Below are 25,627 nucleotides of genomic sequence, written 5' to 3'. Positions count from 1 at the left end.
GGGATTAACAGAGCTAAACCAAGGATCTTCCCCGGTGCTGATATTGGAAATGATCACGACCTTGTGATGCTAAGTCTAAAGAAAATCATCAGGCCAAAGTTCACCAGAATCAAGTTTGACTTAGAAAGACTCAGAGACCGAAACATTGCAGAGTCATTCCAAGCAATGATCAGCGGAAAATTTGCCCCGCTGCTTGCTCCAGAGGAAGACGTAGAAGCAATGACCAACAATTTCAATGCTGTAATGAATGAGGCAGCAATGGACATCCTTGGGAGACATCATAAGAACGCAAAACCATGGGTCACAAGTGAAATACTACAAATGTGTGACATTAGAAGAGAACTTGAGAGACAAGAACAGCACTGAGGGAGCTGATAAATACAGCGTAATTGGCAGAAAGATCAAGAAAGAAATGAAGGTGGCCAAGGAGATATGGATTGAAAAACAGTGCTCTAAAATCGAAGAGTGTATCAATAATAAAAACAGAAAACGAGCCGTCCAGGTTGCATAAGATCTGACGAAGGAAAGATGGACCAAAGCTAACACAATTCAAGACAAAGAAGGGAATAGTCTTACCGAAGAAAGGGACATCATCAATAGGTAGACAAACTAATGCTCTAATATATACAACCACCAGACAAATGGAGATTCTAGTGTCTTAGACAGCCCAGATTCAAAAGAGGAGGATGACTTTCCAATACTATGTGGGGACAGCTGTGAAATCACTCAAGAACAGAAAGGCTACAGGTATTGACAACATCCCAGCCGAATTGATGAAATTCAGAGGAGAAATAGTAATAGATATGCAACAAGATCTGCAGAGTGGTGAGTGGTCCGCCAGGTGGATCCAGTCACTAATTGCCTTTCTGCCAAAGAGAGGCAACCTGCAATTGTGTCAAAATTACCGGACCATATGCTTAATTAGCTGTCCCAGCAAAATGATGTTGAAAGTCATATTGAACAGATTGAAGTCACAAGCAGACAACATCATCGCTGAAGAACAGGCTGGCTTTCGTGCTGGAAGAAGTACCACAGAACAGATTTTCATCCTTTGTGTTCTATGTGAGAAGTACTTACAACACCAGCAGGACATCTACCATGTCTTTATTGACTTCAAGAAGGCGTTTGACAGAGTATGGCACGAAGAGTTCTCTGGGCAACCATGAAGAAGTACAATATTGGTCGTAAGCTTATTCTTACTATTAAACAACTGTATGCCAAGGCCAGCAGTGCAGTTCTCGTCAGTGGCACAATAGGAAAGTGGTTTTGCACCACTGCTGGGGTCCAGCAAGGCTGCCTTCTTTTGCCCACACTGTTCAACATATACTTGGAGCGCATGATAACTGATGCCGTGGAAGATCACACATGCACAGTCAGCATTGCGGGGTGAACAATCTCAAATCTTTGGTTCGCTGATGACATTGATGGCCTGGGAGGCAGCGAAGATGAACTTGCCAACCTTGTGAAATGATTGGATGAAACCCTCCGCAAAATATGGCATGGAAATTAGTGCAGAGAAAACCAAGCTGATGACAAACAGATGTGATGGGATCAGCTCACATATCACTGTCAGTGGACAAGAGCTGGAAACAGTGAAACAGTTCCAATATTTGGGGGAAGTCATCACTAATGAAGGATCCAAGGCAGAAATTCGTGCAAGAACCACGCAAACAACATCAGGAGTGTCAAAGCTTAAAGCCACTTTGGAGGAATAAGAACATCTCCCTGGAATCCAAACTGAAACTGCTGCACGCATTGGTCATCTCCATTTTTCTGTATGCGTGCGAGACGTGGACCCTTACGGCAGAACATGAATGGAAAATACAGGTGGTAGAGATGAGATGCTTCCGTAAAATACTGGGTATCTCCTACTTCGACCACGTCACTAATGAAGAGGTCTGCAACATCATCACCCAATGTGCTGGGTCATATGAAGACCTCTTGACGACCGTGAAGAAGCGCAAGCTGAAGTGGTACAGCCGTGTAACAAGATCATTTGGCCTATGCAAGATCATCCTCCAAGGGGCAGTACAGGGGAAGAGAAGAAGAGGTAGACAGCAGAAGCGATGGATTGACAACATAAAAGAGTGAACAGGAATGGACTTCGCGGAGACTCAAGCACTGACACACAATCGTTAGGGGTGGAGACAATTGATTGTTCATCAGTGATGGTGCCCCAACGACCAATGCGGTTATGGGATTGATGATGATGAATTATATTTTTATACTTCAGTTGCCAGAGTTTATTCTCCTTTCTATTTTCCTCGCTTTTAGGATTTAACTTCTACTTTTTTAAAGGATGCCTTTTTGCCTCCCACTGCTTCTTTTACTTTGTTGTTTACTCACGGTGGCACTTTTTTGGTTCTCTTGCTATATTTTTTAATTTGAGGGAATACTTTTAAATTGAGCCTCTGTTATGGTGTCTTTAAAAAGTTTCCATGCAGTTTGTAGAAAATAGGAATTTACATTGCATGTAAATAGGAAAAGTCTGAGATCACTGCTAATGTGGATTCCTGGAAGAGGCAGTCATCCTGAGGATGCTGCCATGTCTTGCTAATGGAAATACGTAGCCTCATACTTTCTAATCAACTCCTAGGGCCCTAATTTTTAAAACATCGATTGTCAAGAACTGTAGGTATTAAGAATACGCAGAGCTTTAGTAAATGTTGACGTTTTAAAAAACACCTCGGCTTTCCATAGCCTTTTTCCTAAGCCAATATTGCTACCGTAAAATTTAAAACTCCCCTGCTTAGGAATATGACTCTGGCATGTCCTATTCAAATGCCAAGACATTTGTATGTGTATGGCTAATAATAATAAGATGTTTTGGATTAGATTGGATCTGTGTGGAATAAAACTAGCTTCTACACTAATGTATTACTGGATATACATATTGTGGATACTTCTCAAATTTGTTAAAAATAATCCAATAATTTATGCTATGGTATTTCTCTTAAAATCATTCTCGCTAAATCTCTTAGTTTCTTCATAGCCTCTCCTATAGATGTTAACAGTAAAATTCCTGTTGAGATGTATCTGAAAAATGGATCTGAATTGCTTTGAAAGTTAAACCCAATATTAGAAGCTAATTTTCTAAGCTCAGAAAATAAAACCAAAACCAATCTAAAAGTAGACCACTCTTGTGGACAGGGACATTTACATTTATTTAAGATTTTTAATATCAGAGGTTCTGTGTAATGCAGACATTGTCTTTTATGTCTACCACAGTTGTCCCCTTCCTCCTCCCTGGAGGCTGGGAGTGGGTCCGCGGTTCTGGGAGCAGGGGGATGCGGACAGGAGTAAGGGGGCCGAGACTGGGGCCATGGCTGGAGCAGGGTGGCGCTTCCTCCCGATCCCCTGTGGGGGCTGGCCCGGGCTGCAGTCACAGCCCTGCTCCCGAACGCTCCTCCGTGCCTGTCTAGGGCGGCATGCCCCACAGTTTAGAGACGTCTGGTCTACCATGACTGAAACAGAAAGGATAAGTAACATCATTTTACCTCCCTTTTCTGGGGGTTGGGGGGTGGGAGGAAGAGCTCAATTAAAATCCAACATTTATATCTACAGTATATTACAGGGGCTGAATAGACTTAAAATTACAAGTCTACAGTTTAAGATGTCTGGTATTGTGCAATGGTTTTTAACTGTTGAATTCTCTTGGCTTGAGATGGAAAGTGAGGCTGACCGCTTGGCCTTTCTAGTATTTCTCCTGATTATTTATTATTAGAACATCATGGTTTGGGACACTTCTGCATCAAACATGATGTTAAACTGCTCTGTTCTGTACTATTCCAAAAAGGTGCTTATACTGTCTTCATCACTGTTAGTATCTGAGCATCTTCCAGTGGAGCACTAAGTGATACAAGATACACAAAATGTTGTACTTATAAGAAGCACACAGGATTTTTATAGGGGAGAAGGCAGCACGCCGCATTTATTGAGAATACAACAGTTAGCATATGCTTTTCGATCACACCCTCCCCCTGCCCATGCACACAGTCCTGCCAGTTGATGTTTATAGTTACCAGTCCAGAGTCTGGATCAATCTAGTGGCCAGCCAGATTGGTTGCAGAGGAGAGCAGGGCTCTGTCGGTCGTGATCCTATGCTCCTGGAGTGTGGCAAGATGAACCCAAAGTCCCATGGCCAAGCACTCTGTTCTTATAGTCTTTTTTTCTCTGTTGAAGTCTATGGATTTTGCTGTGTGAAGTTTGTGACTGTTTACTCTGAGCGGGTCGTCCTGTCCTGGTTTCGATTTAATCAATTGTCTTGTCTTTAGGGGTGCCAGCCTCCACCTCAGGGTCATCAATCTGCCCTTCCTTCATTATGCATGCGCACTGATGGTTCTCTGATGTCGTTAAGTCTCTTCACTCCTCCTTCCTTGACCATCTGTCTATAACAGTGGCCTTCACACCTTATCTTTTCCTGATACATACATTCCTCATGCACACAGTCTTTCACGGAGACCTTTAAGAATGCAAACAGCAGTACTTTATATCAAGGAAAAGACATTGTAAATTAAAGCTTACTACATCTTATAACTAAAACAATTCACACCGGGGCCCAAGCCCTCAACGTTCCTCTAATCTATTTAACATAGCCACAATACAGGATCCTGTCTCTTACCAGCTAAACCTTAAAACAAAGAACTAAAAGGGCCTAATTTGTAATGCATGGGAAACAGAATCTCTCCTAGCCCCAAAGGGTCATTTCCTTCTGCTATTCAAATGGGGTGGCTGGTAAAATGAAATCAAGACATACATTAGTACCTCTATTCTTATAATACAATTATACAATCCTGTGCCTGCAATATCACATGGAGTTCATTCTTTGCCATACTCTTCCCATGGGGAGAATTACATTTGTGGTGCAGTGTATTATTTTGGTACGTTTTGTAGTTGGTGTTGTGTTTTGTATGTACACTCCTATGTGTTGGTATTGGAGAAGGCAAGGTCGAAGAAGTGCTCCTTGCACTTGGAGCAGAAGGTGGTAAAGTTTCTGATGGCCTGTAAGTCCTATGGGAGTTCACTCCATAGTCTCAGACCAGCCCTGGGAAAGCTGCTACTCTAAGCATAAATGAGCTTAGAGCCTTGTAATAGAAAGTTCCATTGCACCTGAAGAGTGGAGCTGTCAACCACGGTTCTCAACCTGGAGTTTTAGGCGATTTTTTGGTAACCTCCATCTTTGATAAAATTAGTCTAGGCTGGAAGATTATACATGGATTCCTTCTGTCAGTATTGCTGTTACATACAGTGTTCTCAGGATTCATCCCTCACATCTTTGTTGTCAGCAGAGAGAAATGTCAAGTGCTTGCAACTCCCCCAGTATTCTGAATTTGGCTACTCTTACAATGGAAGACAAATGGGCTGTTTCTGATTTTGGACCAAACTTAACTGGGAACTCTTTTTGCCTTCCTGAAGTTAAAAACAAAACAAAACAAAAACCAAAACCTACTATCCTGGTCAGTGACTTGTACAAATGTCTTCAGGTTGGAAGCTTTCTGCTGACCCAGATAAATGTGCAGGAGGAACCACCTGTTTCAATCTCTCTATATAGGCACTCCTCAAATACTTCTTCATCACTTCTATTCTCGGGAATTATGCATGCTCCAGGCAGAGCAGGATGAAAAAGATGGTGGGAGTGAGAGCGGCAGCAGATCCATATGGCTATGATGTAACTGTAGTGGCACATAGAATGGACTTCCATCTTGAATGGTACCTTGCAAGTCTTTGTCTTTTGGCAAGAGTCAATATGGGAGGGTTTAGGTTTCTGAAATCCCTCCAAAATTATTTCTTCTATCCTTATTTGTGGTCAGCCTTGTGCTCTGCTTCCTTCGATCTGAGCTCTATAAACCTTCTGTAAAAGTGTACCATCTCCTACAGGTTGGACATGACCTCACTGTTGCAGTCATCTTGTTTTCAACTGGTGCAAGACTGCAACTTGTCAGGGTAGTCTAAGTATCTCCTCATTTGTGACAAAGTCAAACCAATGGATATTAAGAATGTGCTGTAACTTTTGACACTGAAACTGTTAGTTTCTTCTCCTGACCTGTTAGCAGCCATGTTTTTGCTCCATATAATGGAGTTGTCATCACTACTATGATCACTGTGTCACTCGTATCTTAGGGAATGTCTTCACTCCCGGGGTAAGTCGACCTAAGTTATGCTACTCAAGCTACGTGAATAACATAGCTGGAGTCGATGTAACTTAGGTCGACTTACCCTGGTGTCTTCACTGTACTGTGTCGATGGGAGACGCTCTCTGGGGGTCGACTTAACTTGCTCTTCTTGGGGAGCTGGAGTACCGGTGTCAACCGGAGAGTGCTCTGCCATCAATTTAGTGGGTCTTCACTAGACCTGTTGCATCGATTGCAGCAGCATCAATCTACCTAGTAGTGAAGACAAGCCCATCTTGCTGCCCAAATAGAGGTCTTTGACGATGCTGAAATGCCACTGATGCAAGGGAGATGTGATTTCTTCATATATAGACCCTCCTGCTGTCAACTGACTACCCAGATAGATAAAGCTGGTCATCCCTTCACTGTTCTTGCCATCTACATGCAGTATCTACTGGTCATTCATTTCCGCTTTATAGGAGGCATGCTTAAATTTGGTTTTATCACCATTGATCTTAAGTCCCATAGGTTCTGCACGTCTTCATATCTCTTCTAGCATTAGCTATAGTTGGCCAATAGTCTCTCCGAGTAAGACAAAACTATCTGATTACTTGAGATCCTCTAAGGATGAATCTTTAAATTGCACATCTACTTTGGCCTTAGTCAGCTCTGTTGTCAGGTAATCTATTAGAATATTAAACAACATTAGTAAGAGAACACATTCTCGGGGAACTCCTGATTGTAAAAAAACCAGTCTGTAATATAACTATTTACTTTCACACTGCTAATTGTATCATGATACAATTTCTCCACGAGGCTCACTAACTGCTCAGGCAGCCCATACTGGCATAGCAATATCCACTGTGCTGATTGCAGTCGCTTTTGCCAGTGTTCATTTTTTGGATTAAGTTGTAGTCTGCGTTTTGGTGGGATCTGCTCATTTAATTCACAAAAATGCTCATTCTAGTGCTTAAGATAATATCCTGGCAGTATTCTCCATTTCTGTTCTTAAACTGGTGAAAACACCAATAATGGATGTACAGTTAGGAGCTTCAGCTTCTCAAATACACATGTATGGTCATGTCTTTCAGAGCCTTCCTCAATACACTGCTTCATATCATTCCACCATTGATTATGATAATTCTGACAGGCTCTCTAACTGCTTGTTCATGACATTTCTTTTCCTTGTCCATTTCCTCTTTTCTTTACTGACTTGATCTGACCTTCCAAGTGCATCCATTCTGCACTGCACCTCTTTCTTTCTTTTTTTTCCCCTCTCCCATAATTTGATACTATGATCTTTGTTGCTTTTTTTTATTCTCCTTATTCCTAGTTGTGTTCCCACAGTCTCTTATAGAATCCCAAAATACAGTCCACTCTTCCTTGTGGTAGACAGGTGGTCATCCAATATAAAATAATTATTGGAAATCACATATCTGTTAGTGATCACTTCATCATGCATCTTATCAAAATTGAAGTGTTTCAGTGCAATAGATATCCTTCTCTGGAACTTTGTTAAACAGAATATCGTTGTTAGGATTCAATGCTAATCTTGCTCCAGAATACATTCTTAAATACACATACATTCTATATGGATTGGATATTGAGATTTATACTTCTGGCAATTTGTGTGCGGAAACCAGATAGCCATTAAAAATAGTCCATTTGTGGAAGCATATTTTAGTAGATGTGAATCATTATCTGAACTCTCTTTCTGTAAGCTGTGTGATTCCAGTACAGGTTCAAATCCACCTCTTTCCTGGCCAATTTAAAAACATAAGAATGGTCATAATGGGTCAGACTGATGATCCATCTAACCTAGTATGCTGTCTTCTGGCAGTGGCCAGTGCCAGTTGCTGTAGAGAGAATGAGCAGAGCAGGGCAATTATCAAGTGATTCATGCCCTGTTATCCAGTCCCAGCTTCTGGTAGTCAGAGTTTTAGGGACACCTAGAGCATGGTACTGCAATCATGACAATCTTGGTTAATAGCCATTGATGGACCTATCCTCTGTCAACTTATCTGTTGTTTTTTTTTTTTTTTGTACCCAGTTATAGTTTTTGGCCTTCACAACATCCCTTGGCATTGAGTTCCACAGGTTAACTGTTGTGCGAAGAAGTACCTCTTCTTTCTTGTTTTAAACCTGCTGCCTATTAATTTCATTGGGTGACCCTTGTTTTTTGTGTTCTGTTAGGGAGTAAATACCACTTCTCTCTTCACTTTCTCCACACCATTTATGTGTGGTGTTATGATATTTTCTATCTTATCTATCCCTTTCCTAATGGTTCCTAACATTGTTAGCTTCCTTTGACTGCAGCTACACATTTGAGCAGATGTTTTCAGAGAACTATCCATGATGACGCCAAGATCTTTGAGTAATAACACCTAATTTAGAGCCAATCATTTTGTATGTATAGTTGGGATTATATTTTCCATTGTGCTTTACACATATCAGCATTACTTTGCACTTATAAACTTAGATTGTCATTGTGTTGCTTAATAATCCAGTTTTGTGAGATCCCTTTGTAATTCTTCGCAGTCAGTTGTGGACTTAACTGTCTTGAGTAATTTAGTATTGCCTGCAAACTTTGCCACTTCACTGTTTATCTCCTTTTTCCATTTATGAATAAGTTGAACAGCACAGGTCCCAGTACAGATCCTTGGGGGATATAGCCTCATATTTATATCTCCTAAGATGACAATATGGAGTTGGCGTGTTGACCTAGATACAATATCTTCTAGCATGGCATAACAAGCATCTTTGTCAGCCTCAGGTCTTGCATCATGTGGTGTATATGCACTAACAACTACTGCACATCCTACCTTCAAATTGAAAATGGCAGAATTGGGCATATAGAATAAGCCTGCTCAGTCAGTAGTGCAGATTGCACCTTCAGGGACAATACCAGAGCAACACCAGTGTGCTTGTTAGGTATAACACGCATGCAACCATCAGAAGGTCTTGGTTTTGCATCCCTGTCCATCCCGACTAATAGCTTTTAATGGACCTGTCTTCCATGAACTTATCTAGTTCTTTTTTGAATAGTCTGGCCTTCACAACATCCTTTGGCAAGGAGTTACACAGGCTGATCTATGCATTGTATGAAGAAGTACTTCCTTTTGTTTGTTTTAAACCTGCTGCGTATTAATTTCATTTGGTGACCCCTAGTTTTTGTGTTATGAGACGGAGTAAATAACACTTCCTTATTTACTTTCTCCACACTAGTCATGATTTTATAGACCTCCATTATATCCCTCCTTAGTCGTCTCTTTTCCAAGCTGAAAAGTCCCAGTCTTATTAATTTCTCCTCATATGGAAGCTTTTCCATACTCCTAATAATTTTTGTTGCCCTTTTCTACAATAAGGTCCAACCACTTTTGAGTGAGACACTCTAGTAAATAGCTGGGTGACCCACCTGAAACCACCCCTTATTTTTTTTTATCATAGATACTAAGGTCAGAAGGGACCATTATGATCATCTAGTCTGACCTCCTGCACAACACAGGCCACAGAATTTCACCGACCTGCTCCTGCAAAAAACCTCTCACCAATGTCTGAGCTATTTAAGTCCTCAAATCGTGGTTTAAAGATTTCAAGGAGCAGAGAATCCTCCAGCAAGTGACCCATGCCCCATGCTACAGAGGAAGGCGAAAAATCTCCAGGGCCTCTTCCAATCTGCCCTGGAGGGAAATTCCTTCCCGACCCCAAATATGACGATCCGCTGTACCCTGTGCATGTGGGCAAGATTCACCAGCCAGATACTACAGAAAATTTTTTCCTGTGTAACTCAGATCCCACCCCATCTAACACCCCATCATAGGCCATTAGGCCTATTTACCATGAATATTTAATTACCAAAACCATGTTATCCCATCATACCATCTCCTCCATAAACTTATCGAGTTTAATCTTAAAGCCAGATAGATCTTTTGCCCTCACTGCTTCCCTTGGAAGGCTATTCCAAAACTTCACTCCTCTGCTGGTTAGAAACCTTCATCTAATTTCAAGTCTAAACTTCCTGGTGGCCAGTTTATATCCATTTGTTCTTGTGTCCACATTGGTACTGAGCTTAAATAATTCCTCTCCCTCTCTGGTATTTATCCCTCTGATATATTTATAGAGAGCAATCATATCTCCCCTCCACCTTCTTTTAGTTCGGCTAAACAAGCCAAGCTCCTTGAGTCTCCTTTCATAAGACAAGTTTTCCATTCCTCGGATCATCCTAGTAGCCCTTCTCTCTACCTGTTCCAGTTTGAATTCATCCTTCTTAAACATGGGAGACCAGAACTGCACACAGTATTCCAGGTGAGGAAATGCAGTTGAAGTGGTGATTCCATATCTATAGCCCATCATTTGCATTAGTCAAAACAAAACACATGACTCAGAAGGGTAAGGGATACAGGAAATGTGTGGAGACAAATCCAGTATTTGACCATGTAATGGTCTATTTAAAAATACACAACTTCAGGACCAGTAATAGTTCAACAAAGTATTCTCCACTGGCCTATCTCTCTCCGTTGCTGGGTGTGTTTTGGTGACCTTATACAGTAAAGGGACCCCTCTGATCAGGTGACAGCAGTGTTATCCTGCAAGGATGCATGCAGTATTAAAACTGGCAGGGTAAAGTGTCCCTATCATGAACATGTGACAGTGTGGTAAGAGAAATGGTATGTTGGCAGCACAAGTGATGTGAGCCTCTTTGATAGGAGATGGGCTGTCCTGGTGCGAAAACTTCAAAAAATATACCAGTCCATAAACAAAAAGAAAAGGAGTACTTGTGACACCTTAGAGACGAACCAATTTAGTTGCATGAAGTGAGCTGTAGCTCACGAAAGCTTATGCTCAAATAAATTGGTTCGTCTCTAAGGTGCCACAAGTACTCCTTTTCTTTTTGCGAATACAGACTAACACGGCTGCTACTCTGAAACCAGTCCATAAACAGACATCTTAACTAATAACATCAGCAAACCTCTTGCTGAATTCGTCACTGTAAAGAATGCATAGGTGAAACACTTCATCTTGGGAGAAATGGATGCATTTGAACACATACACTTTAATAACATGCTAATTATTTTTTCTGTTCCTTGGTGTATCTGTTCTCTGTGTGACTGCCATATGACTCACTCTGTCCCTAATTTCCTTGTGGCAGTCTGTTCTGAATAAATGTTGGGATTGATGAATGTACATGAGATCTTATATTAAAAGACTTGCATTATTGATTTTTCTTTTAAAAATATCCTGTAAATGGGGCTGGAGGAGGAGAAAGTTTTATGTTGTGAAAATGCCTGAATAATAGTCGTCTGCCACCCCCCATGTGTGTTAACCATAGAAATATTAGGGGTATTAAGTTGTGTGGGGCTGGAACACTAGTTGGATGTCTCAGATACAGACTGAGCTTTTTTCAGATCTTAATTGAAGGGATGGGGGATATTGAATCTTTAAGAAACAAATCTTAAAGATTTGTGCACAGGGTGGATTGGAACATCCTCTCCTCTCAGTGGTGAGGGGTTGGGTTAGCCCTTAGTGGCTTTAGTTACTGAGAACTAGTCCAGTTGAGCATGGGCAGGCTAGGAGCTGTAGTTTATGATGGCGTGTTTGTAGTCCTAGCATATGGTGAGGTCTATTTGTAGATTAGTGTGTGTATGAACAGCATGTTTGGCACAGACCATGGAAAGAGAACCAAGCCATCTAGCTTGTCTTCAAGAAAAGAATGTGTGGGACAACCCAGGATTTCTTCTGAATGTTTGTCTGAACAACCTCTGAGACTGTAGTCCTTCTGGGGAAGGTTAATATAGAATTGCTTTCCCATTTCTCAGTCACTTTGTTAGCTGTGTGTCATCACAACTTTACCACTTTTTAGTTTTGTGCAGAATCATCTTCTCCCAGATAGTGCATAACTGCTAATTCTATAAAGAGATCTAGATGTAGGTCTAGATCTAGGATATTAAATATCCATGCTGATTTCCATATAAATGTTCAGAGCGGTCCAGAATTTTAACACTTCTTCCATCTCACAAAGTTTGCTGTGTCAGTAGTTTGGAAACTGTTAGAAATTCAAGTGTTTTAAAATATTTTCCCCGTGTGATTACAAAGCTCAGAAAAAAGAGACACCAACAAAATTTGGAGTCCAACATTCAGATGACAAGTTAGGTGATTTCACTTGCAGTGACCCAGAGGACAGATTAATCTATCTGAGTCCTCCGCCTTTGAATACTTTTTTGTTTGTAAATCAGCCACCAGTTCCTTATGGGTGATATTTTACAGTACATTGAGTTTTAAACTAGCTTGTAACAGGAGTCTCTGTGTACTGACACAAAGCTGTGATTTATCCAGGAGACTGCTAGGAAATGATTTTCTAAAGGACATTAAAGCATCAGGTTAGAGTAGACTCCTTTAAAATAAAATACAGTGTGTTGTGAGGGTAACGAACCATGTGCCTCTAAATGTGTTCTGTTCCTTGCTGCAGCTGACTAGGGCACGTGTGTCTTCAGGCGACAAAAACCTCCTTGGTGAGCTCAAAAGTTGGGACTCATCAAAGTGGTTTATTTTTAAATAACCTTTTAAATACAGACATCCCCCTCCTCCTTTCTTTTGTGCATAGAAGCGATATGCAGGCAATCTCCCATTAACATCCAAATCCATTCCACAACCAGTCAATAAGGTCAATGAAAGCAACCCCAGTACTGCTTGCTTCTCTAGAGGTGGGGAACTTCATGGTTTGTGGGGTTTTTTTGTGTTAATTTAGTGCTGGATTTTCAGTTCTGCCTAAGTGAAATCTTTCAGTTATTCCCAGGACCAGTACTATATAGACAGAATAGGCCCATCCATATCAATGTGCCTTAAACCTGACTTGCGGGGGACCTTCTTCTATCGGTGAGAGGGTAACTAATTGTTGTGCTCATTCAGTTCTTGCCACTTAGCTGAGAGAGCCAACAAGAATGCCAAATTTGGTAGAGGTGTATGATGCTATGCGTACATGTTCATTGGGAATGGGATTGAGACCAAAGTCATTTCATATAAGCCATTAAAAAGCTGTAAGATGATGATTTTTGTACAGCGCTCTTCAGACATAAAATCGATCTTGTTTTTTTATGGGCTGGATTCAAGCTAATGATCTAGACGTAACAGGCTTGATATCCAATTACCAATCCATTGTACCATCCAGTTCATTAAACATCTTTCTTGCTGCTCCACTGCTCAGTGTATGTATATACTTGCATATTAAGATTACTATCCACTGATGACCATGGCTTATATCAGACCACCAAAATGTTTGTTCTTTAGTCACTGTGATCTTGGCTAGATTCCTCAAATTCATCATGCATCCATCAAGCCCACTAGAAATCTGGGTGAAGAGTAGGGCTTTGTGAAAATTGTCCCTGAACTAAGCTTTCTTAGGTAAACATATATTAAAAGCAAAATTCCCTTTTGAACTACAGTTGCACAGGTTTTCCACCAGATGGCAACTAAACATAGTCAATCACAACAGCTGGGGTTGAAAGAACATTTTCAAAGAGACTCTCTCTGTTTACTTCTGAAAATAAGATGATGAAAAAATTACTGCATGCAGTGATATAACCTATTTCATGTAATCATGCGTACTTCTATTTTATTACTTTAACTCTTGAGCAGCACGTCTCACCAGAAGCACTATTAAATCTCTTCAACTCAAGAAGCTTGAAATCCCATTTCTTTTCAAAATATTAGAGCAAGCAATTACTGTTGGTTTATTTTTCTTTCATTGTGAAAAATGTTAGTACAGATGGGTCACTGACTTCATGCTGTTATGTTATCCTCTTTGCTCTTTCTACTCTTCCAGAAAAGCAGTTGGCCACTGTTGGAAGACAGGCTACTGGGCTATATGGACCATTGGTCTGACCCAGTATGGCCATTCTTGTGTTCAGTGTGCTGCTTTTTGGGGTCTCTCTTGTTTTGATGTAAAGTATGAATTTACATTATTTTGAATAATGTGGGGAGCTAGGGACTATTTAGTGAGCCTATTAAAACTGATTGTGTATAAAGACACTCTATCTTCCCATGCCCTCTATTATATTTATTTATCATTGGAATTCTCTTTGTAGATGTTTTGTTTGTGTTTTGCAGTGACTTTTAAGGATTTATAGGGATTTAAGTATTTGTAAAACACGGCCACTGGTAGATTAAAAATCCTGGGTCAGATTTACTGCCTAAAATCTGATGTCTCTGCCCAGTGGAACAAAGACTGAGGAACCCTGCTGGTGGAATTGTGGTCATGCAACCACCCTACTATGTCTGGGGACTTTTGAGCTAATTGTGGTGGATTATAAAGTTGAAACAACAATGCCACCAGACTCCTTGTTGTTTTTGTGAATACAGACTAATAAGGCTACCCCCGATTATAAAGTTGGGCACTTTGGTCTGGGGCATTCAGCAGATCTGCTGAGTTAGTGCATAGCCTGGGACAACTCCACTTGTGAAGTGTTCTATACTATGGAGCCTTGACCCAGGGTGGTATTTTGGCTTTTTGTGAAAGGCAAGCCTGTTACTCCTCTCTTCTAAGAAATGTTTCTGTCTTTTACCCCCTAACAGGAACAACCTCTGGGACAGGGTCCCCCATGCTAATTGCGAGTCCCTGACAGTGAACCCAGGGGATGTTTAGGTACATTCTGTGACCTATTGAAGCAGTGGGAGAAACTTTCCATGAGAGATGCTAATATCATGTCCAACCCCCTACTGCTCTGGGGGCTAAAGGATTGAATGACTCTTTAATTTTGATGTCCTAATGCTAGTGTGTGCTACTATTAAACCGCCCGGCTGGCTATGGACAACTTATTGACTTCAGATTTGTTCTTTTCACAAAAAGAAGTCAGACATAGTTTTTGACCTGGTCTATTTCCTTTATAAAGAAAAGCATTTAAAAGTTGTAGCTGTTATAAATGTGAATTATGAGGCTTGGACTGATCAAATAATACACTAGTGGTTAGACTGTCTAGTCCTAAATTTACAAGCTGGAATGTTGCATGCTGTTGGATGAGTCGAAATGATTCTTTTGTTTTAGAGATTTGTCGGGGGTGGTTGTGTTGTGGAGGGGTTGTGTTGTGGAGAGAAAAAACCCTCCAATAAACAACAACAAAAAATAATAAAAAAAAGTGTCTCCCTTGCCCCTGGAAAAAACAAAACTACTAAGGGCTTTGGATTAAAGGAGCAAACCTCTCCTGGAATCTTTGATTTGCTGTCTGAGCATAGTTTGAGTGAAACTGCAAGTCAGCTCCAGTCCTCCTGGCTAGTGTTACCATGCAACATGCCAAAATTAATGAGTGGGAATTAGTTCAGTTTCTCGAAGTTTGAGGCTGAGATCACTCTTTATAACTAAGATGTACTCAGGAGGTCAGATTCATCCTCTGTAACTGCATAGAATTTGGTGGGTTTACACCAAAAATGATGAAAATGGTTCATTGTATTTACTGAATATTATCTTAGTTCAGCCTAAATTTCTTGGTGTTGACTGTGTGTAGATGTCTGAAGTTGTAAAGGGTTGGGCCAAAGCTACTCTCCAAAATAAAATAGTAGATAGAAAAACTTTTTTCTAGCCAGGTTCTTTGAATATTAAGCTGATCCTGAATATATAATAAGTAATGTATGATGTAGTATATCAATGTTTTTATTGTAACTTTGCCTAAATAAAAAGTTCCACATTTTTTCATATTGCTGAGAGCCAAGTAGTGACTATTTTCTCCTTTGTTCAGAAGAACTCTCACCTCCCACACATTTTTTTTTTTCAAGCCACCAGTTTTATTTTAATATAGCCTCCATCTGAAGCTGCAGATAAATGTAATTTCATTGTACTTGTCAAGCCAGGAGGTTGTAGTTTGGTGTTCCATCCTGCACAGATAGTACCTCAGCATGTGAACATAGCTGAAATTCATTTTGAGACAACTTGGCATTCGTCCCCTCCAGACATGGATCATTAGGGATTGTACTGCTCAGCCAGTGGACCATTCTGTTGCTGACCTGGTGGGGATGATAGGATTTGTCTGTGGTTATTAACAAAATATCTCCTAAATGTTGTCTGTCTTCCTCAAAGCTCCCATTGGTACACGGACAACCTATTGCAAATAAAATGCATGGCATGGAGATGAGTTGTCTCGATCCAAGGCTGAAAAACTGCTTCAGAGATACTGTTTAAATTCCTGTGCTGTGGTGGTTGTGGAGACAAATGAGGTTTTTTATTTAGCTTCTGCAGAGTGGAAATATTGCAGGTGGAAGTACTTGGTAGATTTGGGCTGCCATACTGTCATCCATCTGAAGTGGTACAGATCCATGTCTGGAGGGGACCAACGCCAAGTTGTCTAAAATTGAATTTTAGTCATATTCACTTGCTTAGGCACTACATGTGCTGAATGGAACACCAAACTGCAACTTCATGGCATGCGTGTGTGTCTGTGTGTGCCTTTTTTTTTTTTTTTTAAAGCAAGGAATCGTGGTATTGAAGATTTACACTTTCTTAAGGGATGGCAAAATACCATTTTACCTCAAAAATGTTCATTTGGACTTTGCGTACTATATCATCACTTTGAGGCTGACCTCTACCCACCTAACCTACCTTGTTTGGGTACAGTTGTTGAGAAGGTGGCAGCACAATTCAAAATTTCTGGAGTCCTCTTTTTTTTTTTTTTTTTAAATCTTTCAGTTAAGTGTCCAATGTAGCTGTCTAATTGCCTGAGGGTTATGGGCAATTTGTCTTTGCGATAGAAGTCGGATGTCTCTCTCTCTCTCTTTTTTTTCCTTAAAGATCTGTCAGAATCTTAGTTCTCATTAACCATTAAGATATTGCCTGACATTAGCAGGGGCCAGTGGGATTGGTGTTGTGTGGCATGGTTATTTGCTATCTAATTGATATGTTGCTGACTTGACTGACTATAGTAGAGATAGGTCACTGATTTATGGCCTCATTTTTCTGGTTTTACTGTGTGTGTTCTAACTTGCTTGAAGCTTACTAACATAAAATTCTGGTCATTTTTCCCTCCTAAGAAATTAATACACTAACGTCTAAGAAATGGTTAACATGAATATTTTATGGAAATATTCCCTCAACTTATTTAAACTAGGAAAACTAACTTTGAGGGCAAAGCTCTCTATTTAGTTTTCAAATATATTTAATTCACTTTGAAATATTCTGAAACAATTTAGTTAATGGAAATAGACTGCTGTACTGTACCTTGTCTGATTCTTTCAGGAACATAACAAATCACAATATTTTAACAGAGAATGTCTATCATTTATTTAGGAAAGACTCTGCCTGTTAACTTTGCCTTTAAACTCAACCACTTTGACGTGATTTGAAATAGTGCCAAGCACTTAATTGGTTCCTCGTGACTTCAGTTGAAGTGGTGAGTGCTTAGCACTTCTGAAAGATAGGTCTCTGATCTGTTTTGCTTTATTTTGAGTTTTTCTTAAGTGCTGTGAACACCTGGGGAAAGACATGACCCCATAGACATTTGTACCATGTTTCAGGAACAAAATGTATATTGGTACAGCGATAACTAGGCAATTCACAGCAGTTATAGCATGAGTTCTGCTATTTGGATAGTCTCCCACGTCCAATATTTGGAACAGACTGAAAAATACAGCTGTTTCTGTTTTGTACCCAGGGCTCTCATGCTTGTATAATGGCTTTGGAAAGCAGGTTGTCTTGAGAGTGCAGTGTTCCTTCTATGTAGTTACATTTACTAAAAATCAATATTTTTGTTAAGGAGGAGCTGAGAGAACTCCGGGAACAACCAACCGATCCTCAAGCCCAGCAAGAAATAATTAACAGCATTGAAGAAGTGTATTTTTCCAATGATTCCTTTGATATTGTGAAGTATGAATTGGAGGTAAGAAGTCTTCCTCCCCCCCCCCCCCCCCCCCCCCAAGTCAGTATTCTAAAAGACATTAATCGATGACATTTAGTTTAGTCAATGTTCACCCTTTCATCTTGACTTCTAATATTTATTTGTGTGACTTATCTTTTTCCTTAACCCAGAATTAAGATTTCTCTGTCATGCTGTGGTTGTATAGGGCTTGATCCAAAACCCATTGATATCAATGGGAATCTTCCCATTGAATTCAGTGGCTATAGGATCTAGCCCATTGGGCTTCCAAACAGTTTAAAAATCAAATTGTTTATGAAATGGCCCAAATAATTAAAACTGGGAAATTGATTAGATTTGGCAGCAAAACTGTATTTTTTGCTTTATTTTGTTAGTAACCAAAACTAGAATATGTTGCGTGTTGATTCTGCTGTGTGTGTGTGCGCGTGTGTGTACATAATCTGTTGAATAGAAGAAAAAGCTCTGAGATTTTGATTATCCATTACTGGATACTCACCATAATGTAACTCTGACTTTTTATTGTTTATCATTGCCTTACTTTAAATGCAGATTAGATTGTTTCCTAAACGCATTTAATTATATGTACACTTCATCTACATTCATTTTTCATTGGTTTTAATTTTGTCTTCTACATACAGAAGCTTCCTGCAGTTCTTAGTCTTCAAGAAATGGAAGAATACAGAGACAAATTAAAGCAACAACAAGCTGCTGTAAGTAAAACTGTGTCCTCCTTTGTTGAGTGTGTAGAACTTGATGCTACTGACGTGTTGTAAGCTCCAGTAGTTCTTCCTATATTTATTAAGAATATCATGACATGGGGCTGAAAATAATCTTGGATCCTTAAAGGTATTAACCCAGTTAAGTTAGCACTAAGTTTTATGTTTGTTTGTTTTTTTTTTATAATGGAAAATCAAGATCAGTAAAATATGATGTTCAACTTGGCCTTAGGTCTTACCAGTATACCACTTCTTTCTTCAGCAGTATCGACTTTCCTCATTGGCTATGTTCAGGTCTACCAGTACTTTGAAAGACAAGGAAATATATGTTGCTCTCAGCACTGTAACTTCTTTAACTTTTTGTTCTTTTGAGGAACTTTTGGTAATGTAAAAACAGCTTAAACAAAATACAAATCTATTATGTAGCTGCACAGCTATCTTGTTGGCTGTTTATATTTGCAGTTGGTGGTTTGCTATATTTTTACCTTGCCAAATTTTATTCTTTCCCAGTGTGGATGTCTTCTAGTGAACGCTGGTGCACAATTATTGTGGAATGAGACAAATAAAATATGAGAATTGGTGGTAGCTTCCTTTCATGATTATGGGGAATAAAATCAGTGTAGCTGTTGGATAACCTCGCAAGGGTACTTCTTACATTTTCTTGCAATACATTATACACCTTCTAGAATATATTTCCTACCAAAATATTAATTATTGGTTCATTGGTCTTTTAAATATCTGTAATTAGATCAGGCATTAACTTCCTGTAACTTTTAGAGTTTATTGGAGTATAGCCATTAGTGAAACTACTATAGGAAGCTTAATCATGTTTTTAAAATGAGTGAAATATTAGGAAGAAAAACACTGATTCTGTAACTAGACTCTTCACAGTACAAAAAAGCCTCAGTCCTTCAACCTTGTGTGTCTTCAAGATTTCTTCTCTTAGAGCTTGGCTTTGAAGTTCTACAGGTATCAGCCTGTTAAACATGTGCCAGCACTTTTCAGTCTTTTCATCCTCAAGAGATGGAAGAATGAGATTCCAAAGGGAACAGGGCTCTTTTTTTCTTCACCAAGAAGAAAAGTTTCGCAGCGGACACCTGGTGACAGCATGAAAATCTACTGGAGAATATTCAGGACAGAGAGATGACTTGATGGAGGGGGAACCAGTTGTCTCTGTATCTGCCAAATGCTGACTGTCCACACCATATAAGTAAAAGGATTTCTCAACCACAGTGCACACATAAAGGAAAAAGCAAATTGCAAATAAAAATATTTAAATTTTTGTGAGACAAATTCTTTAGTAAACAGCAGAAATATCTTGTCATGATTATTTTCCTCAAGACTGTTGTTTACGTCTTCCTTAATCTGTTTTAAATTTCTTCCTAGCATAGGAGGGTATTGTCATTTGGACAGGGTATCCTTTCCACTTCTAGATCCTGTTGACAGTAACCATTTGCCATATGGTGAAAGAAATCAATGAGGTGTTTTTGCAGGAGACCTGGGTGATTGGTATAAATTTTATCTTTCTTCTCCCTGTTAAATCTTGTGTGGGATATAATTACCTGGGGCCAAACCAATTTAAAATTTAAATCAATAGTGTTAAGAAGACATTAACATATTTTATGTATGTCAGCACCACAGAATTCTGCATCTCATTTTTTGTGTACAATTCTAAAAATATTGTTACACACAGGCTACTTGTCATGGTTCTTTCCCCACTCTGAACTCTAGGGCACAGATGTGGGGACCTGCATGAAAGACCCCCTAAGATTATTATTACCAGCTTAGGTTAAAAACTTCCCCAACGTACAAACTTTGCCTTGTCCTAGAACCCTATGCTGCCACCACCAAGCGTGTTAAACAAAGAACAGGGAAAGAGCCCACTTGGAGACATCTTCTCCCCAAATTATCCCCCCAAGCCCTACTCCCCCTTTCCTGGGGAAGGCTTGATTAAAAATCCTCACCAATTTGCATAGGTGAACACAGACCCAAACCCTTGGCTCTTAAGAACAATGAAAAAGCAATCAGGTTCTTAAAAGAAGAATTTCAATTAAAGAAAAAGTAAAAGAATCACCTCTGTAAAATCAGGATGGTAAATATCTTACAGGGTAATCTGATTCAAAACACAGAGAATCCCTCCAGGCAAAACCTTAAGTTACAAAAAGACACAAAAACAGGAATATACATTCCATTCAGCACAGCGTATTTTACCAGCCATTAAACAAAAGGAAATCTAATGCATTTCTAGCTAGATTACTTACTAACTTAAGGAGTTATGAAGGGCATTCCTGATCTGTTCCCGGCAAAAACATCACACAGACAGAGCCTTTGTTCCGCCCCCCTCCAGTGTTGAAAGTATCTTGTCTCCTCAATGGTCATTTTGGTCAGGTGCCAGCGAGGTTATCTTAGGTTCTTAACCCTTTACAGGTGAAAGGGTTTTGCCTCTATCCAGGAGGGATTTTTTAGTTCTGTATACAGAAAGGTAGTTACCCTTCCCTTTATATTTATGACACTACTTTTAAACTGCTCATACAGGACTAGGTCATTTCAGTATATTGACTGACGATACAGCACATCTGATAAATACATCCTTTAAAAAGGTGGATGTACATTACCATTTCCATAACTGTAGATCCTAATTTCAGTGTGTATATCTTTAGTTGACATATATAATTACAGTAGTAGTTTAAAGGTATATTAGTCATTTGCAGTGGTGCTTTTTCCTTTTGGAATTTGAATCTTTAACATATGCTCTATTGACTTTCTTGTTAATTACAAAATGACCTCTTGATTATGATAAAACATTGCTTGATATTCCATTTTTTCATTGGGTTTCACCACATGCTTTTGTACAATTGATCTTGGTCATGTTTTCTTAAATTACTTGATGTGGTGGTTCTGTGAGGAACAGGGCTCAGTGATTTATCTTAAATATCTTTTCAGATTCAGCATGTACTTGCAATTGTTCTGTTATGTGATATGGATTCCAGCACACTCAGGGCTCTTTACTGTCTGTATCATATCATCTTAGTGCTTGTGTCTTTAATCTGTACAGCAGAAAGCTGGGTCTTACCTGCACATCAGTTTGCTTTTCATTTTAATTAGTAAAGTGCCATATGTAGCCATATTTTCAGTTGGCATCAGAAAAGTGTAGTCATTTATTCAGCTCTATTTTTGAAAAACTGAACTAATTCTTGTTTTTCATACCATGTTGCAATTTCTTTATATTGACTATTGTTGCCAGTCCCATTGTTCGGAATTGTATTTCTGGCTTCTAAAGTGAAAAGATATTAACAAGAGTTGTGCTAGCTTAGTTGTACGTTTAATCGTACATTATACAAGATGCCTTTGCATAAAATGCTAATTACCTAATGAAATTACTAAATCAGTTGATATCAGAAGAAGTTGTGATGACTGTGTGAGAGAATATTTAACCTCCTAAAATAGGAGGTATTGTATTACTGGTATTCAGCAACCTTTGAAATTATATGGTCATTCAGTGGAGTGACTGGGTCTTGCTCTCCCTACTCACAACTGAATGTTATCAGTAGTGCTGACTTGTAGAATGGTTGCATAAATGATGATGGACGATCCTGGGATGTATGGCTATTGTTTGTGGGATGTTTATGTAAAAGAGAACAGAAGGTGATAACTTAAATGCATTTCACATGACAGAACAATTGCAAGTAAGTGCTGAATCTGCAAAGATATTTAACTTGAATAGTAAATAAATATATTTAAAAAAACAAAAAGCTTGAGAGGTGGGGGTAGATTCTAGCACAGACTGAGACAGGTGCTTGGCACAGTTGCTCTAGCTATGGGTATTAGAAGTCTTCTGTTTTTAGCACTACAGACAAATTCTGAGGAAGAAATACACTCCTTTCACCCCCAGACCTTACCAATACGGTGGTGGTTACACTGGTGAATGAAACTCTTAGTAATTGAACCAATAGAATAGCACCAGTGTATCTTTCCTGCTTAAAGGTATGGATCAGTTCAGAACAAGGGTCTGCAATCATAGGTGCACCCACCGTCAGCCAGCTCCCCCTCTCCCCCCCAGCACCTCCCACCCACCGGCAGCCCTGCCGATCAACTCCTCCCACTCCTTCCCAGTGCCTCCTTCCTGTCACGATTAGCTGTTGTGTGGCATGCAGGAGGCACTGGGGGATGAAGGGGAGGAGTGGGGACAGGGTGCACTCAGGGGAGGGGGTGGAAATGGGCAGGAAGAGGCTGAGTAGGGCCAAGCACCCCCAAGGAAAGGAGGAAGCCGGCACCTGTGTCTGCAAGGATAGGTGGGAGGGAGAGTCTGGATAGGCAAGAAAAAGTGACTTGCACAGAGGAACTAGGGAAGTTTTTTTTGGTTTTGTTTTGTTTTTAAGTGGGTGGGGAAGTACATCACCAGAATGAACCTGAAGAGAAGAGACAATTGCCAACACTCAAGACCCAGAGATTGTACAGAATCATATCCAGATTGATCTGGGGAGATTCCGTCAGACACCTTTTACAAGGGGGCCATAGCAATTGTAGACAATACAATAGTTACCTCTTTTAGCTGCCCAGTTTCTGCATTTTGAATGAAAGTACAAGGCAGTGATAGTTACTGTGATGGTACTGTGAGTCCCCCTTGTTAACCTCTGCTTCCAGTGAGAGGGAGTCTTTTTGTGGTGGCTGGGACTCAGCTCTCTAACAGCACTACCCTTTCAGCCACTCAAATGCTCTCCTCTTGGCTATGCCAGCCCTTCCTTCATCAGGCAGATTAACAATAGGTGCACCTCAATTCCCAAGTCCCTTTGCATCATTCCCCTGTGATATCCAGCCCCTGACATTGGCTATTCACAAAAATTCCAGATCCTCTGCACCTAGAGGTGAAGTGTTCCAAGTTTTGTCATAAACCACTGCTCTTGTAAACCATGTAGCACTTGCGAGCCCTTAAAATAAAACAAAAGTAGGTTATTTAAGGACTAAAGATTTAACTAGAAGTGAAAGTGATAGAAATGATGGGTTACAACACAAAACAAAATAATGAAACCTGAACCTGGGTTTACATATATCAATAGTCACGTTTTCTATATAATAAAGTAGGCTATCCCTTCAAAATTCAGTCTGTTGCAGAGCTGGCTGGTTTCACAAGAATTAAGGTCCATGAAAGCCCCCTGCCCTCCCTCCCCCACTTTTTTTTAGGGATTTACTCCATGAATGTATAGAGTGGCTTCACTCTACATTCTTGTACTTGAAACAGTTGTTTGTTTCAATTCATAGCCAGGGTGATCTCCTGCCTGCTGTTATGTTCCTTGTCACCTCCAACTGCTTTTGGTCATTGGGAATTGCCTGTGATGGTTTTCCATTGACTGTTCTGGGATGTGGCAAGAGTAGACAAAAGAACCTTGAATTACCTTGCCAGTTGACTAAGGAGGGGTGACAACTCCATCTTGCTTGAATGGGTCATCACCAAGATATCTTAGATCCTGGTGTCTAATTTCTACTGCAAGTCCATAAACCATACTTTCAATATAAATGTTATTCCTTAAGTATTATCTATGTTGGGGGGGATGGATAGCTCAGTGGTTTGAGCATTGGCCTGCTAAACCCGGGGTTGTGAGTTCAATCCTTGAGGGGGCCATTTAGGGATCTGGGGCACAAATTGGGGATTGGTCCTGCTTTGAGCAGGGGGTTGGTCTAGATGACCTCCTGAGGTCCCTTCCAACCCTGATATTCTATGATTCTATGTACATCTTGCAATGACTATGAATCTTGACAATTTATGAGCTTTCTGTAGTTACCTTACAAGTTACTCTTTATGGATAAATATCCTGTAGGATATTTGTTTAGTGCAGTTAGTCTGTCAGGTCTGAGATGAGAATTTGTTGCCAAGAACAGGGTACCCTTTGCCAAGGTCTCTCCATTTCACAGATACAAACTGGGAGAGATAAAGAACAAACTGGTAATTCCCTGATCCTGTAAAAGAGAACTACATTATCAGGCACATGACAGACATTCTGCAGGGCAATCAAGGAAGCATATATCTGTATTATGATTGTTGGACTGATTTTTGTGTGTGTATGTGGGGGAATACATAAAGATGTGTGACATTCCTGCACCGCTTGCCCAGATTGCCAGTTGATGGTACCAAAGACATCTTGCCAGACTCTTACTGTCCTCCTTATACTGGTTGTGTTTCAGAAGAATAGGGATTGAGCTGGTATGGCCACTGGAGGATTGCCACAGGAAATGCCGATTGACCAGGGTTCCAGCTTCACATCATGGTTAACAATGCAGGTGTGCAACCTGTTACACATAAAGAACCTCTTCATTTCTCCTCAGCAAACAAGATGGATGAGCTGGTTGACTGCTTCAGCCAGACTCTCCTCTGATTCCCATCTCTGGAGAGAAGTGCTTAAGAGCAACATAAATCATTCCCTCATTTCAGATGCTGAGCCTGTGTCTCCTTAAACATCCCTAACCCTTGCTGGAAGAAAACTGTTCTGAACCTGGAAATGTTACATGATTTTCATAAATTACTGATGGTTTATTTGGTATTTTTTTCATTGTTCACCCTTTCTTATGTGTATGTACACTGAAAAGATGTTTGTTTTTTAAATTCAATATAGGGTGTAATTCTCAGAGTAGAATAGCCCTTCATTTACAATTTAATTCAGAGCAGTGCAAAACATAAAATTTAAAATGCTTATGTTTTGCACACCAACAGAAAACTTAAGTTGATTTTGCCATGCACAGGATGATTATAAACTAGCATAAATTATATATAATATGGTAGCTGTATGAAAGGAAAGTTTCCTTTGTAGTTTGTTTAATCTCCAGTGTAGGTGATTAATTTGTAATTGCACACTAATAACATGGAAAACAGAATATATCAGGCTCCAGTGCTCCATATATTTTCTATTTTTACTCAAGTATGCTCTTTAGCTGGTAAAGGGCTAAAAGGTTAATT

At 39.9% G+C, this 25,627-nt stretch overlaps 1 protein-coding gene across 11 annotated transcripts in view; it reads left to right on the top strand.

The window, feature by feature from the left end:
• Nucleotides 1-25,627, top strand: part of VPS50 (VPS50 subunit of EARP/GARPII complex) — a 203,269-nt gene that overhangs the window by 14,457 nt on the left and 163,185 nt on the right. For 8 of the 11 annotated variants that reach the window (XR_012157551.1, XR_012157552.1, XM_073333942.1 and 5 more), the window contains 2 exons: nt 17,843-17,965; nt 18,601-18,672. Coding sequence is in view for 9 of the 11 variants with exons in the window: in XM_073333942.1 (XP_073190043.1) it covers nt 17,843-17,965; nt 18,601-18,672 (195 nt within the window). In the remaining 2 variants the exon portion in view is untranslated. Of the gene's footprint in view, nt 1-14,678; nt 14,749-17,376; nt 17,480-17,842; nt 17,966-18,600; nt 18,673-25,627 lie in introns of those variants that run through there. The other 3 variants (XM_073333946.1, XM_073333945.1, XM_073333947.1) reach the window with 3 other exon arrangements.

This window comes from Lepidochelys kempii, chromosome 2 (genome assembly GCF_965140265.1).
Source record: "Lepidochelys kempii isolate rLepKem1 chromosome 2, rLepKem1.hap2, whole genome shotgun sequence".
In the NCBI taxonomy this organism is placed as follows: domain Eukaryota; kingdom Metazoa; phylum Chordata; order Testudines; family Cheloniidae; genus Lepidochelys; species Lepidochelys kempii.
This window is presented reverse-complemented; position numbering and strand designations above follow the sequence as displayed.